Source organism: Rhineura floridana, chromosome 17 (genome assembly GCF_030035675.1).
Source record: "Rhineura floridana isolate rRhiFlo1 chromosome 17, rRhiFlo1.hap2, whole genome shotgun sequence".
Classification (NCBI taxonomy): Eukaryota; Metazoa; Chordata; class Lepidosauria; order Squamata; family Rhineuridae; genus Rhineura; species Rhineura floridana.
Window position 1 is genome coordinate 16,909,020 of NC_084496.1, and position 18,297 is coordinate 16,927,316.

General features: G+C 45.1%; 1 protein-coding gene across 3 annotated transcripts in view; it reads left to right on the forward strand.

The window, feature by feature from the left end:
• The window catches only part of TRRAP (transformation/transcription domain associated protein), a 321,632-nt gene that overhangs the window by 58,765 nt on the left and 244,570 nt on the right, over positions 1 to 18,297 (forward strand). For all 3 annotated transcript variants that reach the window (XM_061599260.1, XM_061599263.1, XM_061599262.1), the window contains exons 29-31: positions 6,915 to 7,036; positions 8,878 to 9,048; positions 9,996 to 10,064. In XM_061599260.1, coding sequence (XP_061455244.1) covers positions 6,915 to 7,036; positions 8,878 to 9,048; positions 9,996 to 10,064 — 362 coding nt within the window. The remainder of the gene's footprint in view (positions 1 to 6,914; positions 7,037 to 8,877; positions 9,049 to 9,995; positions 10,065 to 18,297) is intronic.

Sequence of the window (18,297 nt, forward strand, 5' to 3'; positions counted from 1 at the left end):
CATGGTCAATTTTATCTATCCTAGCCATGACTGCACGGGAGTTAATCCCCCTGAACTCAATATGCATGCAAATAATCAGACCTGCCTTTTCCCTCCCTCTCCTCTCCCTTCCTCCTCCCTTCTTCCTCCCCTCCTCTCTTCCTTTTTCCTCCTCCCCTGCCCACTCCAGGCCTCCCTCCCCATGGTCAGTTTTACCTATCCTAATCATGATTGCATGGGAGTAAATCCCACTGAATTCAATAAACATGCAAAGGATCAAACCTGTCCTTCTTCTCCTCCTGCCTGCTCCCATCCTCTTCTTCCCTTCCCCATCCCCTGTGGTCAGTTTCACCTATCCTAAGCATGATTGCAGGGGAGTAAGTTTCAGCTCAAGAGTAATGTCAAACCAGACTACAACTGAGCTTTGTGGAATAAGCCTGGTATTCACATATCCCCTGTGGGTGCCATAGACCCAGGTTTTTACTATGCTTCGGCAATCAGTGACTTGGAATGTCTGCTTGTCTTCCTTCTCCTTCTCCCCTTGCTTTTCAAAGACGGGTCCTGAGACAGGGGCCACAGGAGTGGTTGGAGCAGGGGATGGAACAGGAACTGGTGCTGTGTTTCCTCCAGCTGGTACACCAGGCAATGCTGCTTCTCCTGCCCCAAGTTCAGACTGCGGTTTGCACTTTTTAACGATCACGGAAAGCTGATAGCGTGCAGTGGTGTGATATTTCAGGACAAACACCTGAAGCACAAGAAGAGGAACAAAAAACAATCATGATCACAGTAAAGAAAAGTTCAACACATGCGTAGGTTCAGCTCAAGAGTTATGTCAAACCAGAGTACAACTGAGCTTTGTGGAATAAGCCATAATTCCCTCCCTCCTCTAGGAGGTAAAACATTGATTGTCATTACATCCAGATGGGCAAACTATGGCTTGCACTTGCCCGCCAAATCATAAAGCAGCTTCATACTGTCTTTTGCAATTTCTTGTTTGGGAAGGGGGGGGAACAAATGCAAACAATAGTTTACCCATCCAGATGTAATGACAACTGATGATTGCCTCCGAAACTGAAGGAAATTGCAGAGCACAACAGAAGAGAATGCATGAGCTGGGGTGTCAGCCAGACCAAGCTACTATTTCCTTTTTAATTATAAAGTCACAAGAGTGGCTCTATGCTATAGTCAGCATGGATTTTTCACATTCTGCAGTGTTAAATTGAAAATACCCCCATGCCGTTCTGATGTTACCCATAAGCTCATTTCAAAACAAAGCCTTACAAAACGTATAGTCCTGAACTCAGAAACACCCTCTAAATTTTCATGGCGATACACAAAACAGTCAGAGGGAATCAAGAGTTCGAAATGTAAAAAGAGAGAGAGAAAAAACAGACCCCTTTTAGACTTATTTCTCTCAGAGTTCTCATAATTTGTTGAAACTAATTAAAAATCAGCCATGTTCACAGGGCACCTGCAATCCTATTACTGACCTTGCCCCATACTCTGACCTTCATCTTCTTCAGTTTAAAAGTTTAAAAAATGTCTGGCTGGGTTGCTAATTAATTTAAGAAATTGAGCATTGAACTCAGTGATAAGCCCAGGCATGCTCAGTAAAAACCAGCTGTCAGTGTTCTAAAAACCAGACTCACAGCTGCTGGGCTTGGCTAATCAGAGGGCCACACCCACACCAGACCTTTATTTCACTTTAGACAGTCATGCCTCTCCCCAAAGAATCCTGGGAAGTATAGTTTGTGAAGGGTGCTGAGAGGAGACTCCTATTCCCCTACATGTGCCTGCTGTAGAATAAAAAGGTGGAGGAAACTATGAAAAAGTGCTACTGTTCACAGTGTTTTCCTTTTGGAAAGGAAAGGGGCTTCAACTCTGCCCAGTGACCACCCATCCAATCTCCTCCCTCCCCCTTCTGCCCCTCCCCCAGGTCAGTTTCACCTATCCTAATCAGGATTGCACAGTAGTAAATCCCACTGAACTCAAAAAGTATGCAAACGATCAAACCTGCCCTGCTCTCCTCCTCCCTCCTATCTGCTCCTTCTTGCCCCTTCCCTCCCCCTTCCTTCACCCTTCACCCCTCCCCCTCCTCTTCCAATCCCCTCCTTCCCCCTCCCCCTTCTGCTCCCCTCTCCCCCCTTCCTTCTTCCCTCTCCCCCCTTCCTTCTTCCCTCAACTCTCCCCTCCCCCTCCCCCATGGTCAGTTTTACCTATCCTAGTAAAACCCGCTGAACTCAATAAGCATACAAATGATCAGACGGGCCTTTCCCCTACTTCCCCTCTCCTCTCCCTTTCCCCTCCTCCCCTGCCCACTCCAGGTCTCTCTCCCATGGTCAGTTTTACCTATCCTAAGCATGATTGCACGGGAGTAAATCCCACTGAACTCAATAAGCATACAAATGATCAATCCATTCTCAGCAAACTTGCACAGGATCCCATTTCTTACCTCCTGGATTAAAAAGCAAAGAAATAGGCAGAAAACCTTGTGGTTTATGAACCTACCTACAGCCCAAAGATATTTTCCATCAAACTTTAAAAAGCAGGGAAATTGGGCAGCTATAGTGAATGCACCAGGGGAGCAGGAGATCTGACCTCCTCTTTGAGTTATTGTACTGCTTATAAAACTGTAAAAATGCAAACACAATTTGAGTTGGTCTTTCACAGTCCATTCCACTTCCTGTGTAGCTTGGAAGAATTTGGTAACCTGTGCCTCTGAGCATAGGGTGAGTGGTGGCAACACCTGCAATCAGCCCAGATAACAGAAACAAGACATGTGCTGTGCTGATCTTGTTTTAGCAGGGAGGAAGCAACAATATTAAAACAGTTGATATTGTTCAGATAGTCACTTTAAATATGTGTGATTTACTTTGCAATTTTAGTGAAGTTTCCTGTAGTAAATCATAGAATCAAGAAGGATGCAGACAAACTGGAACAAGTTCAGAGGAGGGCAACAAGGATGATCAGGGGACTAAAAACCAAGCCCTATGAGGAGAGACTGAAAGAACTGGGCATGTTTAGCCTGGAGAAGAGAAGACTGAGGGGAGATATGATAGCACTCTTCAAGTACATGAAAGGTTGTCACACAGAGGAGGGCCGGGATCTCTTCTCAGTCATCCCTGAGTGCAGGAGACGGAATAATGGGCTCAAGTTGCAGGAAGCCAGATTTCGACTGGACATCAGGAAAAACCTCCTAACTGTTAGAGCCATACAACAATGGAACCAATTACCTAGAGAGGTAGTGGGCTCTCCGACACTGGAGGCATTCAAGAGGCAGCTGGACAGCCATCTGTGGGGAATGCTTTGATTTGGATTCCTGCATTGAGCAGGGGGTTGAACCCGATGGCCTTGTAGCCCCCTTCCAATTCTACTATTCTATGATTCTAAGAGTTCAAGTTTGTCCTGCTTGTTTCCCATGCTCTGTGCATTAGTATACAGGCATCGAAGACCATGTGATTTATGGCTTGGCTTCCTTACTACTTTTTTCTGAGGACTGTTACTGGGCCCTATTAGATCTGATCTTTCTGTTCCCATTACTGTGCACAAGCCTTCATCAGTCGTTACCACCAAGTTTACGTCTCCTTCCCCCTTAGGATTCAGTTTAAAGCCTTCCTGATGAACTTCTCCATGCTGTGGCCAAACACATTCTTCCCAGTTCTTGTGAGATGCAACTCATCATTTACCAGCAGTCCATCTTCCAGAAAGTATAGCCTGTGGTCCCAGAATCCAAATCTCTCACGTCGGCACCACATTCGTAGCCATTCATTGACATGGAGTATTTTCCTTTCCCTTTCTACTCCTCTTCTAAGTACTGGAAGGATGGATGAAAAACCTATCTGGGCCCCAAAGTCCTTGAGTTTCCTTCCCAGAGCTTCATAGTCTGATGTGATTTCTTCATAGCTCCGTTTGGCAGTATCATTTGTTCCCACATGGATGAGGAGAAAGGGATACGTGTTGGTGGCTTGATGAGTGATGGCAACCCTTCCGTCACATCTCTAATCCATCCTCCTGGTAGACAGCATACCTGGCGAGTCCATGGATCTTCTCTGCATACTTGGGTTTCGATCCCTCGCAATAGGGAGTCTCCCACTACTAGTACTCTTCTCTTCTTGTTGTGGGACGTGGTTTCATTGTCCCTGCTTGATTGAGCTTCAACCTCTTGCTCGTTGTCGCACGGGGTCTCCTGTAATTCTTCCACCACAGGCTGTCCTCCAGTCTCATCCTCGAGTGGTTGAAAGCTGTTCCATAGCTCCACTGGTGAAGGGTGTCTTCTAGCTCTTCTGCTCCTAACTGTCACCCTTTCCCACGGAGTTTCCTCCACTTCATTGTTCCTCTCCAAAGCAGTCTCCTCTTCTGCTACCACTTGCTGTTGCTCTTCCACCTCCACTTCTCTTTGCTGCTGTTGTTCCAATGTTCTGTTTAAGAACTCTTCATCTTCTCTTATAGTCCTCAGTATGGCCACCCGCCATTCCAGGCCTCTCACTTTTTCTTCCAACAGTGCCACAAGCTTGCACTTGTAGCACGTGTATGCCATGTTGTTCTCCTGCAAGAAAACAAACATGGCACACACCTTGCAGGTCACAACCACTGGAGCATCCTTCCCATTCATTCTCTCTTCTGCCTTATGTTTCTTCCTAACTACTTGTTTTGGAGTGGCCTGTGCTTTGTCCTATCCTACTTCAGGGTAAACTTGAGAGTTCTACTGGTATGCGGTGCGCTGTACAAGGAGAATTAGGAATTTGTTTGGGGTTTTTTTAGGGACCTCCCCTGCCGAACTCTTTTGTCAAACTCCTGTTTGCTCTCCCTGTTCGCTCGCTCTCTGAAAGCTGGCTTGCTTATATGCCCTCACCTGTAGACCAACTGAGACAGCTCCCTGTGCTCTGCTCTGTTAGGAGTCAAGAAACAGAACATTCTCTTTTGCTTCTGTTTCTGTGAATATGTGAAGTACAGCAACATTTTGCAACACTAAAAAAAAGCTCCAAAAACAAATGTGGAAAAATGGCATTAACTGTTCTGCAGAATAGTTTCTAATGGATATGAGGACTGTCTCAGTTTGCACAAGATAAAACAGAGAGACGTGAAATATATTCATAGCAAAATTCTAGCTGTGCTCTATGTTTTTAATTGACCATGCCCACCTTTCCTGAAGTGGAGTAACTTAAGCATAGCAGGCTGAAAATATGCATCTTGGGCAGGCCAAGTTTGTTTTTTCCAACAGCTAGAGTCATTGCTTAAGTAGCAACATATTGTAATGTGACTGATTTTACATCAAACTGCAGTTTCAGATTCAACAAGGTACCCCAAAAAGAAAGAACATAACCTCCAGTTTAAAACACAAAAGGCTGTCTTCACCATCATATGACATTGCCCAATAAAAAAGCTTTGAAATTATTAAAAATAAATTTGACACAGATTTCTACAATGAATAATGAGAGAAATATAATTTTCTAGGTTAGATTCTCTGTAGAAACTGTAGTAACACAGAAAAGAAGCAAAGTAAGAACACCAACAAACATACAAAAATGTAATTCTCCATCTTTGAAGATGGCAGGCCACCACTCACCATATGCTCAGAGGCACATGTTACCAAATTCTTTTTCAAGTTTGATAGAAATATTTGTTGGGTATAGGTACGTTCTTAGACTGCAAGGTTTTTTTTCTATTAGTGAATAAACATATGCAGCTCCCTTATACAAAGTCAGATGGTTGGTTTATCTAGTCCAGTATTGTCTACTTTGGCCTGCAGGAGCTCACCAGTTTCTTTCTTAGCCTTGCTTTGTGCTGAGTCACTTTAAAAAAAACCTGGAGAGCCAAGGAGCAAATTTAGGACCTTGTGAATGTGGTGTGTGAGCTTTCCAGCTGAGCTGTGACTCTTACTCAGTAAATTTTGCAGCCCATAAGAGATTTCAGCTTATCATCCTCTGGGCACAACCTGAAACAGAAAACTGTGGCTAATATCTGAGCCATGTTAACAGTGCTGTTTCTGCCATTTTCATATGGCAGTGGATGCTTTCATATGGCAGTGGAAACAGCAGTAATAGCCAGATCACTTTGATGCTTTCATTGCAGTTTGCCCTGTTCATATTGGCATTTTTATAGCACCGTAGTAAGCAGATGCTGAGAGGAAAGGTTACCTGTGATGATCATTCCATCATATGAATAGGAAGTCAGTCATTCTGCTACAAGTCCTGTGAATTAAGGACAGGGTGCTTTCTGAAACAAAACAATTTTTCTTTTCTCTTGATAGGGAGTTGGAAGATAGCATTTAAAGGACAGTGTTATCTCCACTGTTGAGAAACTGGCAAACTGTCGGGGTTTTGCTAGAATGTAAAGCTAAACTACAGTAGGTTTGGGCCCAAACTCTCTATTCTGTTTGTTTAATTTTTTCAGAACAAACACTATTTATTTATTTATGTTTATATGCCACCTTTCCCTCCCCCAAAAAAGAGCTCAGGGTGGTGTACAACTCAGTAAAACTCTTGTTATGCTGTTTTAATACGCTTGTTTATTATACATTTTAATTATGGTATAGTAGTATAGAAGCTTGGCTAAATAAATTGGCATATAATCCCATTCCAAGTTCACTGGCACAACCAGAAACCACATTCACCTGTCAGGAATGGGTAACAGCCTGTTTCTTTGCACCACTTGTCATTCATCGTTCTCTACTTTCTCAGAACATTTTCCCTCTCTTCACATATGGTGATGGCCAGAATTCTAAATGTACTTTGGAAATAAGCTGCTTGTAAAACTACAAATGATCATCCCTCCACTCCTTCTCCTGAAGCCTGGTGCTGTTGGCAAAGCATGTTAAGCTGTCAGTAATTTGGGAAGAAATCAAAGAAACGTTACAGAAATAATAAAAGAATTGTTTCTTACCCTTTTGAGTTTTCAGTTAATAAGGAAGCCCCCATTTCCTTTGAATTCTGCAGATGCCTTAGCTGCCTGCAATTACTTGCCTCAGTCCAGAGAGAAAATCATTGCTGCACTTTTCAAGGCACTTAACTCAACAAATAATGAACTCCAGGAGGCAGGAGAGGCTTGCATGAGAAAGGTTTGTGGTACTGAAACAAAGCTGCTTTGTATTGACTTTCTTTTTTCCTTAAGAGCTGAGTAACAAGGAAGCCATGCTACCATTGGGATTAATGGATGCTCTGTTTATATCTGTATTTGCATGATGCCAGTATAATTAGGGTGCTGTGATTTTTTTTTATGGCTTGATCTTGGATGTAACACTTCTTCTGCCACTCAAATGTATGTACAACCACCTCCCAAAGAAAGAACATTATTCTGAGGTGCTTTATTAATGTCATGCTGTTATGGGTCCTATAATCTTGGGAGTGGGCTGTTTATGTCATAACTATAATGGAACTTTAATGTTTTTAATTATAGCACCTAAATAGCTAATGTAACTATTGATTGCTGCTTGAAATCTGTATCTTGTTCATATTGAATGGCAGGACTGGAAATGCATTAACACACTAAGCAGGTACTGAGTCCTGCAGACTTTAGTAGGCAAAATACTGAAGCTGTGAAGTCTTTTCAAAAGAGTTGGAAAAATGAGCTAAGTGTCCTAGATCTTGATGGCAGGGTTTACATGGCCCAAGAGGCCACGGTATTGGTCTTGCCACTGCCTTATCCATTGTGACGTCCAGCACTAAGGGATCTTAATGAACCAACAAGATGGAGACCAGTCAGCCTAGGGTTCTGGAATGGACTGTAAGCGAAGGCAAGGTCATGCCATGTCAGGGACTTGGACAAAGATCAAAGTGCTGGATGAGGACCACAGTTAGCAGTCCTGCAGCTGAGGCAGAATGAGCAGGTTGCTTTAGTAGAGCATTATAATCTGGGCTAAAAATTCAGGAGGACAGGCCCCGTTAAAGGACAGGTGTCTTTTTCTGCAGCTGTTGGCTTCTTCTAGGCAGCAGGGTTTCAGGAAGTGGGAACTTATTTGGGGAAAGCTCCTTGGGTCTTTCTTGATATTTAAAAAAGTTTGGCCTGATGGAAGATGTGTCGTCACAGGTTTCAGGGGATCTGCAGATTTCAGTGCCAGCAAATCCACATAGGAAGGACTAGGAATTCCTGGGCTGTGGCCATGGCAGACATGTTGTTAGTAAATGCTATACGTGAAGCAGACTGGTTTGCTTTTGTGTGTGTCCTGTATGTTTTGTTTGTGTATCACATTTCTAGTAAACTCAAGAGGGCACAATTAAGATTCTCAGGTGGCCTTCCATCCAGGGATTGGCTAGACCCAGGCCTGCTTGACTTCAACAAGCCCTGGCCCATACCTATCATTCTGTCATTACAGAAGCTTGACCTGATGGTAATATGAGCAGGATCTCTAAAGATGCTTATAGAATTTATTTATTGAAGGAACCCTTCCAGTTGAAGAATGTAATTGCCAGTGCGCAACCTTTTTCTGTGTGACCCTATCCAAATGTAACACTTGAATCATGTTTTGTTTTTTTTAACCATGGTTAAATTTTACCTCTGAATATCTAAGCAATATTTAAAGACTTGGCTTCACAACTTGGTTGGCAGCCATGTTTGTTTATTTTTATATTAACTTTTTTTTTAAACCCAGGTTTTCTGCTTGCAAGATGGCAAATGGGTTTCTCTGGTGTCTGCAATTGCACGCCTTCTGGGAGCAGTCTTAGCTTAACAACTTCAGTTATGGGGTTTCACTCAGTTTGGGATCTTTACCAAGAGTAAGGCAAGAAACCATGATTGTGTCTGCACCTGGCCTATATACTTTAATTTATTAAAAGTCACCATTACAGCAGTAGTTTTTTTCACTCTCTGGATAATTTAAATGTGCAGTCTAAAACTCAGCTTTGTATATAAATACTTGCATAGATGTACTTTTATGATGACGTTTATGTGGCTTTCTTGCAGTTTTTGGAAGGCGCTACAATTGAAGTTGACCAGATTCACACACACATGAGGCCTTTGCTTATGATGTTGGGTGATTACCGAAGTTTGACACTGAATGTTGTGAACCGTCTAACTTCAGTGACTCGACTCTTCCCTAATTCCTTTAATGACAAGTTCTGTGATCAAATGATGGTAAGAACATGGAACTGCTTGAATGATTTTTAAGCAAATGTCACCCTGAAATCAAAGTTTCAAAGTGGAGGCTTAAACGTTATTTAATAGATTTGCAGAAGGAATCTTTTTTCTCTTTATTTGTGAATAAATTGGGTGTTAGACATGGAGTGGATGTGTGGTGGAAAACTGGAGTAAATGAATTGGAAGCTGAATGTGAACTCTTCGGCTTTAAAAAGTGCTACTAAATTGAAAAGAAAACATGCACCTTTCTTTAAATAATAAACCACAAAAGTGTCAGACTGTTTTGGCAAACATTCATAGACTTGGAAACATCATTCCAATAGTCCATTTATTATGATAGTATAGTAAACACATAATAGAGATGACGAACGTGTCTTTAATCGTTATAATTTTCTGTATTAGTTGTGCCAAATAAAATAATATCCAAGGGCTTAGTAGCCACTAGCAACTAAAAAAGTGGACCTGAGTTACTAAAGAGAATCAGGACGGCAGTTTCTCTCTCTCTCTCCCCACCCCCACCCCAATTTGGTCTGTTATGTGTAGCACATAACTGCTGCCACCTGTTACTCCGGGGTGTAATCTTCAGCCCTCCAGATGTTGCCAAACTTCAGCTCCCATTACCTCTGGCCGTTGGCCATCCTTGCAACATCTGGAGGGCCAAAGGTTCCCCATCCCTGTCTTACTCCATTTTTTCAGCTTAATGAGCTCTTTCGGTACACCTTGTAGTATCAAGTAGAGATGGAGGTGGATTAGCAACAGAGCAAAAAAATTGGCCAGTTTTTCATTCAGTTAAAAAATCAGAAATGACTGAAATTTCAATGGGCTCCTAAATATTGTACAAGGTTTGCTTACTGTAAATAATTGCATCGGCCACGTTCTCTTGCTTGCCTAATAGGGGTTGTAAGATTGCAGGAAATAACTCTTAATATTGGTTTGCCCTACAGCAACACCTTCGTAAATGGATGGAAGTGGTAGTTATTACACACAAAGGAGGACAGAGGAGTGATGGAAATGTAAGTTGATTTTGTTCTTTTTCTGGGGTTTGAAAAGCCAAACTAAACTGGATAAAATGTTAAGGGGAAATGTAAACGTTAACTGCTTCATTTTATTGAACTACTTACCTACTTGATGGTTTTGTTTGTGTGTATATGCACGTGTGTGTATGATAGACGTGTTGTTCATAAAGAAATACTTGGCTAAGAGTCTAGTTTTTAAAGAATTGGTATTAACCATAATTAATGTTCACCCGCTCCATGATTCCATGCTCAGTCATGTGGGACACTTGCCGCTGAATTTAAGTGTGGAGGAAGACTTTAAGAGTGCGCCTTTTTGTAGGGTGAATTGAGCGCGTGGTTGATATGATGACTGTGTTGATTACACCAGTATTGATTTCACTGGCAATTCATCCCAGTTCATTGGATTAAATTAGAAGTACAAACACTGTCATTAACAGTAATCTTTCCTTAGGAAAAACATCTTGACCTGCTAGAGATCCTTCCCCTTCCCCGAATCAATATACTGGATGTTCCATGTCTCTCGCAAATGAGCTATACAGCATGTAATATTCTCCATCTTTTTCCGAAGGCTAAATGCAGTGTGTATAAATTGTACTCAAAATAGTTACGGGAAATGAAAGCGTTAACTTTTTCTTATTTTGTGGGGTATAGCTTACTGATACTTACGCAGGCATTGTTGATTTTTGAGTGGTGGTGGTGGTGGAATGCAATCTGCCCAGGAGCTTCATTTGCATAAGACCCATTGAACCAATAGGAGTTGGGCCAGTCACTCCTCCCCCCTCCCCCATTGGTGGGCTCTTGTAGCCTCTTTTGCCTAATAATAGTTCTGCAGTAGCAACAACTGGCACACAACTATTTGTGCTTTTTCTTGTAAAAATAATCCTGTGACAATCTCTTAATGTTTGAATTATACACACACACACACCTATCTTTAAAAGGAATAGACGCTTGACAAGGCTACATCAAAATATGGTTTTAGTCTAAGTGTGAACATTTGGCATTTGTTAGAAGCATTGTACATCATGATGATGATGATGATGATGATGATTTATTACATTTGTATACCGCCCCATAGCCTAAGTTCTCTGGGTGGTTTACAACAATTAATATATAATGATATGGGAATATGGACATGATAGAGCACCATGATGATGATTATTATTTATAATAATTATAATAATTATATAATTATAGTTATTACTTATTACATTTATACCCCGCCTTTCTTTTCATGAAACCCAAGGCGGCTTACATATGGTTCCTAGGTGGTCTCCCATCCAGGCACTGACCAGACCTGACCCTGCTTAGGCTCAGCAGGGAGCTGGCCTAATGTGCCTTCAGACCATAGTCTGGGACCATTAGTGAATAAATTCCTTAGAATGGATGGAGCTCCTCTTTGCAGCCTTGTTGCATGATGTACTAGTCTTGGAATTAGCCCAGTACTTGCGAGATCCACATCCTTCAGCTGTCAAATATGGCACAGTCTATAAGCACTGCTCCACTCTAGCCACCTCTCAACCAGTCATATGTGCAGAGCTTTAGGAAGATAGGAGCTTAGTGGTTTGCCCTAATGTATGCTTAAAAACTTTAGAGTGCCACTGGATGAGGCCAAAGGCCCATCTTTTCTAGCATGCTGTTTCTTACAATTACCAGCCAGCTGCTTTTGGAGAACCAACAAAGAGGGTGTGGAGAAAGTTAACATCCCTCACTGTTGCTGTCTGACAACTGATATTCACATGTATGCTTTCTCTGAACCTGGTGTTCTATTTAGCTATCATGGCTAATATATGCTTTTTAGGTGGTGGTATTTACCTAACAGCTAGCATATTTTGATTTGGCTGTTCATATCACGCTAGGGATAGCCAGTGTTGTGCCTGTCACGAGCCTCATGGAAAGAGTGTGGAGTGGTGAGAATGAGGAGGAGTTGGCATTTAATGGGAAGAAGTGATATGCCTTCAAGATCCCTGAAGGCTCTCGCACTATTGACAGTGACACCTCTGTCCCACAGAACCAGTAACCAGTGATGAGGCCCAGCCCAATCAGGGAGTAACCTCTCTGCCCAGTTTTCACCCCCTTCCTTTGCCCGCTTTTCCATTGCCACCACGCAGCCCCCTCCTCCTGTGCCGGAGGACCTTTCTGAGGTGGATCAGCTTACCCTCACCTTGAACACATTGGCTGTGATGCCGGCAAGCTCAACAAGCCCCCACTGCCCCTCTGAGATGGAGTGCTCGTGTGTGCACGCTCTTTCAGCAGTGACACTGAGGTTATTTATTATTTATTTATTTATTATTTGATTTATATCCCGCCCTTCCTCCCAGCAGGAGCCCAGGGCATCAAACTAAAAACACTTTAAAACATCATAAAAACAGACTTTAAAATACATTAAAACAAAACAATTTTAAAACGTTCAGTTAAAACGCTTTGAAGAAATCTTTTAAAAAAAGGTTAATCATAGCATCATAGAATCATAGGAGTTGGAAGGGGCCTTAATGCAGGAATCCAAATCAAAGCATTCCTGACAGATGGCTGTCTATAAAAACATATAGGTTAAAAAAGGAGGTTTAAAAACATTAAAAAGCAATTCCAACACAGAAGCAGAGTGGGATAAGGTCTCAATTTAAAAGGCTTGTTGAAAGAGGAAGGTCTTCAGTAGGCACCGAAAAGATAACAGAGATGGCGCCTGTCTAATATTTAAGGATAGGGAGTTCCTCAGGGTAGGTGCCACTACACTACACTAAAGATCTGTTTCCTATGTTGTGCAGAACGGACCTCCTGATAAGATGGTAACTGCAGGAGGCCCTCACCTGCAGAGCGCAGTGATCGACTGGGTATATAGGGATAAGACGGTCTTTCAGGTATCCTGGTCCCAAGCTATATAGGGCTTTGTACACCAAAACTAGACCCTTGAACTTGGCCCGGTAGCAAATGGGCAGCCAGTGCAATTATTTCAGCAGCGGGGTGACATGTTGGTGATACCCTGCCCCAGAGATCAGTCTTGCTGCCGCATTTTGCACCAGCTGCAACCTCTGGACCTACCTCAAGGGCAGCCCCACATAGAGCACATTACAGTAATCCAGCTTGGAGGTTACCAGTGCGTGGACAACAGTGGCCAGGCTATACTGGTCCAGAAACGGCCACAGCTGTCTTACCAGCTGAAGCTGGTAAAAGGCACTTCTAGCCACTGAGGTCACCTGGGCCTCTAGTGACAAAGATGGATCTAGCAGCACGCCCAAACTATGGACCTGCTCTTTCAGAGGGAGTACAACCCCATCCAAAGCAGGCAACTGACCAATTATCTGAATTCGGGAACCACCAACCCACAGTACCTGCTTCTTGCTAGGATTCAGACTCAGTTTATTGGTCCTCATCCAGCCCACCACCGAGTCCAGGCAGCAGTCCAGGACTTGCACGGCCTCTCCCAATTCAGATGTTACGAAGAAATAGAGCTGGGTATCATAAGCGTACTGCTGACACCTTGCCCCAGATCTTCTGATGACAGCTCCCAAGGGTTTCATATAGATGTTAAACAGCATTGGGGACAAAATGGTACCCTGTGGCACCCCACAGCACAACTGCCAGGGGGCTGAAAGACAGTCACCCACAGCTATTCTCTTATGGTCTGAAGGCACATATATCCAGCTCCCTGCTGCAGCTAAGCAGGGTCAGGTCTGGTCAGTGCCTGGATGGGAGACCGCCTGGGAACCATATGTAAGCCGCCTTGGGTTTCATGAAAAAAGAAAGGCGGGGTATAAATGTAATAAATAAATAAATACATAAAATGACCCTGGAGATAGGATTGGAACCACTCCAAAACAGTGCCTCTGATATCCATCTCACCAAGTTGGCCCGGAATATCATGGTCAATGGTTTCAAAAGCCACTGAGAGATCAAGAAAGAGTAACAGGGTTGCACTCCCCCTGTCCTTCTCCTGATAAAGGTCATCCACTAGGGCGACCAAGGCCGATTCTGTCGGAAGGCAGAGCTGGGGTCCCAATCCCGGGGAGCTGGATCCTGGAGAGTTGGGAGAAGAGTATTCGGATGGATGGCAGAGGGAAGGGGGAGGAACTTCCCCCTTTGGAGCGAAGACGAAACAGAGGAACTGCCAGTGATAAGGTCGCTTAGCAATGGGGAGCCTGAGCCCTCCCTGGACATTCTCACGCCTCCCCCTCTTTCAGGCTCAGAGCAAGAGGGGAAAGAGGGAGGGCTGCTCACAGCCGAAAAGCGGGGAGGCAGTTTACCATCAGCCCCTCCCCTATCCCCCATCCTGGAATCGGAAACTTCAGAAGAGGAGGGGGTGATGCTTCCCCCCTCACCGCGCACACGCAGACAGCTGAAAAGACAGGAGAGAAGGGGGGGAAGGCGGGCAGTACCTGAGGGGCAGTTAAGGAGGAGCGAAAGATTGCGCGCCCGTTTGGCCCCTTCTTAAAGAACAGGCGGGAAGAAGTCCCTTGCTCTGTCAACTTTCTCCCAATGCCGCAGGACCTGTATCCCTGTATTGCTTCATGAGAAAACGCAGTCTTTGTTTGGACATTACCCTAATAAAACACGAATTAACTACAGCCGTTGGTCTGGTTCCTGAGTCACATCCTGGGCCTGACAGATTCAGTCCCATAACTAGGCCTGAATCCAGACTGGAATGGGTCATGATAATCTGTTTCATCCAAGAGTACTTGCAATTGCTGCGCCACAATCCTCTCAATTCCTCAAAAGGGGATATTTGTGACCGGTTAGTGATTGTCGCAGGCCAATGGGTCCAGGATGTGCTTTTTCAGGAGTGGTCAGATCACTTCCTCTTTTAGGGCAGCTGGAACCACTCCCTCCCAGAATGATGTGTTGGCCACACCCTGGATGCACTCAGTCAACACCCCTCAGCAAGCTTTAATAAGACAAGAAGGGCAAGGGTCGAGAGGACATGTTGCTGGCCGCATCATCGCAAGCACCTTGTCTTCATCATCAGGCCATATCAACTGAAACTGTTCCCAAGGAGTTGCAGCAGACGTTGTTCTGGACACCTCATTGGGGACTTCAGTAGATGTGGGCATCAAGACTGCTCCGGAGGTGAGCAACTTTACCCTCAAAGTGCCTTGCAAATAATTCACAGTGAGCCTCCGAAGGGTCTAAAACTCCATTTCCTGGAGTTGATGTCAACAGACCCCTGACAGTATGGAAAAGCTCCACCGGATGGCTACTTGAGCATGTGGTGGAGGCAGAGAAGTGGGCCTTCTTCGCTGCCCTCACCACCAATAGGCGCGGTTATGATGTTTTACTTGTGCCCAATCAGCCACACAGCACGTCTTTTGCCACTTGTGCTCTAGCAGTCGTCCAGCCTGTTTCATTGTCCTTAACTCTCTGGTGTACCAAGGTGCAAAGTGGGCTCCACAATGCCGGAGAGGGCGCTTGGGGGCAACCTTGTCAAGAGCCCGATGCACCTCGCTGTTCCACAGCGTGACAGGGGCTTCAACAGGGTCACCTGCTCTATCTACTGGGAACTCCCCCAGGGCATTCAGGAATCCTGTGGATTCCATTCGTCTCTGGGGGCGGACCATCTTAATCTGTCCACCGCCCCTGCAGGGAAGGATTGGAGCTACTTCACCAGGAAGTGGTCTGACCATGACAATGGGGTGACATCCACCCCCCAATCTCCAGACCACCTCTTCCTCCATCTGGAGCAAAAACCAAGAGGGTGTGCCCTGCTCTCCCTGTCCGGCCGGTGAGAACTTGAGCCAGCCCCATGGTTGTCATTTCTAGTTTCCTAGTTTTTGTCTCCTTGGCCTGGCACCAGGTGCAGGCCCTCACAGCCAGCACCAAGACAGAATGATTTCCTGGTGACAGAGATGGAAGTTCTGTAGACCACAGCAACTCCTACACCCCCCCCCCGGTCCTTGCAGCCTGTCCTGGTGTTGAACCGAGTATCCAGGTGAGCAAAGCTGGGTCAGATCAACTCCTCCCAGCTCACCCACCCTGGTCTCGGTAATGCACACCAAATCAGCACCTTCATCCACGATCAAATCATGGATGAGGATGGTCTTTTTGTGTACCGATCTGGCGTTAAACAACATACACAGGCCAGTGGGCACAGCAGATGATCAATGAAGATTGCATCCATGAGAGGAGTGGGAGGGAGGAATAAGGCGTAGATAGCATTGCCCTCATCTTCTATGGTAATGCACCCCCCATGGCTATACTTCCCTATACCCGTGATCACTGAAATTGGGGTGGCATCACCCATGTCCCTCCTTACTAAGACTCCTCCTAAGCACCTGATATGGACCCAATAAGAGCCCACCAACAAAACCTATCTGAGCCAATTATCCCAGTAGGCCACTGAGAGAATTGGGAACTGTCAGACCCACTCAATATTTTTTACACGGGGCCCATCTACTCCCCCTCTGTCTCACACCCAGGGAGGGCCAGCCTTCTGCCAGTTACAGACTCTCACTCTGAAGGCATCTGGCAACTTTCTCCTATCATTCAGTTCGCTGCACAGGCTCTCACCTTGTGCAGGATATACACATGAGCCATACACCCTCCCCACTACCAATCTTACCTAGTTGGTTAGGGAAAAAAGAAAGAAATAGAAGAGGGTAGCGCCCTCGCCCTCAGGACTCCCCAAGGGGCGACCTCATTTGTTGTTCATGCAAGTAGGGTGCCTGCCCATCCTTACTTTAGGATGGTATGGAGGCATGTTTAATTGCTGTGACGTCTTAGTGCAGTGCAATTGCCTAGTTATTCCTAGTAGTGATGCTGAATTCTATGTAACCTGTAAGCTGATTCATGAAGCTCACTGAACTGAAACTTTCCATTAAAACTACTAAAGAAAAACACACGTCCGCGTTTGTGTCTGACTTCAGTGGGTTTGGGCAGGACAGTTTGTCACAACCTCCTCCACTTGACAACCCTATCAGTGAAATGGGAGGAGGGCATTCAGTGAACTGTAGAAACTATGCTAGCCGAGCTCCAGAAACTCTGCATCAAGACTTGGACCCTTTGAAATGAAACCCTTACCCACCAAGAGGAGAATCGGAACCTGCAACTCTGGGTGACCCACTTGGGAAAAATGTGACAGCCATGCAACAGGGGATTGCTCCAGCTCAGCCAGTGCCCCCGCCTCGTATCAAAAAGCCCATAGGACACCCCCTATGATACTGCAGGAAGAGAGAGCAGTTGGCGACGTTCATAGTGCAGTGTGAGCTCTACATCAGAATGCGCCAGTTAGACTTTCACAACAACTCGTTGAAAGTGGCCTTTGTGATCAGCCTACTGGAGGGGAGGTGGCCCAGTAGTCTACCCCTCTGCTGCTTTCGAATGATCTTGTGTTGGGACAATATAATTTTATCACTGCCATGGCAGAAATCTTTCGAGACCCTCAGAGGAAAGCCACAGTAGACAGCCCAGCTGGGAAGCCTGCGCCAGGGCAAGAACTCAGTCATGACTTATACCAACACTTTTTGAATTTTGGTGCAGGAAGTGGATTGGAATGAGTCAGCCTAGATGTATCAATACCACAAGGGCTGAAATGATGAGATACTGGACAAACTGGCGCGAACTCTGGCTCCCAACACCTTATCAGAGCTCATCCAGCTGTGTCTGCAGATTGACAGCAGGCTTGAAGGTTGTGGCTGGGAGTGCAAGACTTCCTTGGCTCGGCCATTACCTTCCATACCTCTCCCCTGCATGTCCTTTTCTCCCAGCATGGAAACCTTTGCTCAGTTGGGGAGGAGCCCATGCAGATTGGAGGAGCGCAGCTATGCCTGACAGAGGAGGAGAAAGAGAAGCATCACTGAGAGGGGGTGTTCCTATACTGTGGAAAGGTGCGGCATTTTGCAAAGGCATGCCCTTCCAAATTGCAGAAAGCCCCTCTGCAGGAAAACTATAAATCCCAGCTCTTGTAGAGATCCACAAGCTGGGATCAACTATAAGCAAAGGACCTCACAACGTTCCTGCCCTGCCAAAGCTGGCCTCACATCTTCCAATTCGCGTGGATCTACCTTCAAGCCAGCATATCAACTACAGGCCATGGTGGACTTGGGGGTGTCCAGCAATTTTATGGACTTGGGCTTTGCGAAGCAACACAAGATTCCCATCACTACCCTTGAAGCACCTTTAGCCTTGAAGACCATTGATGGACAGACACTAGCTTCGTGGGTGGTCACACAGGCAACTGTGGAGCTGCGTGGGCACCTTGAACAGTTGTTTTTCTACCTTGCCACCTTACCTCGCTTCCCTGTGG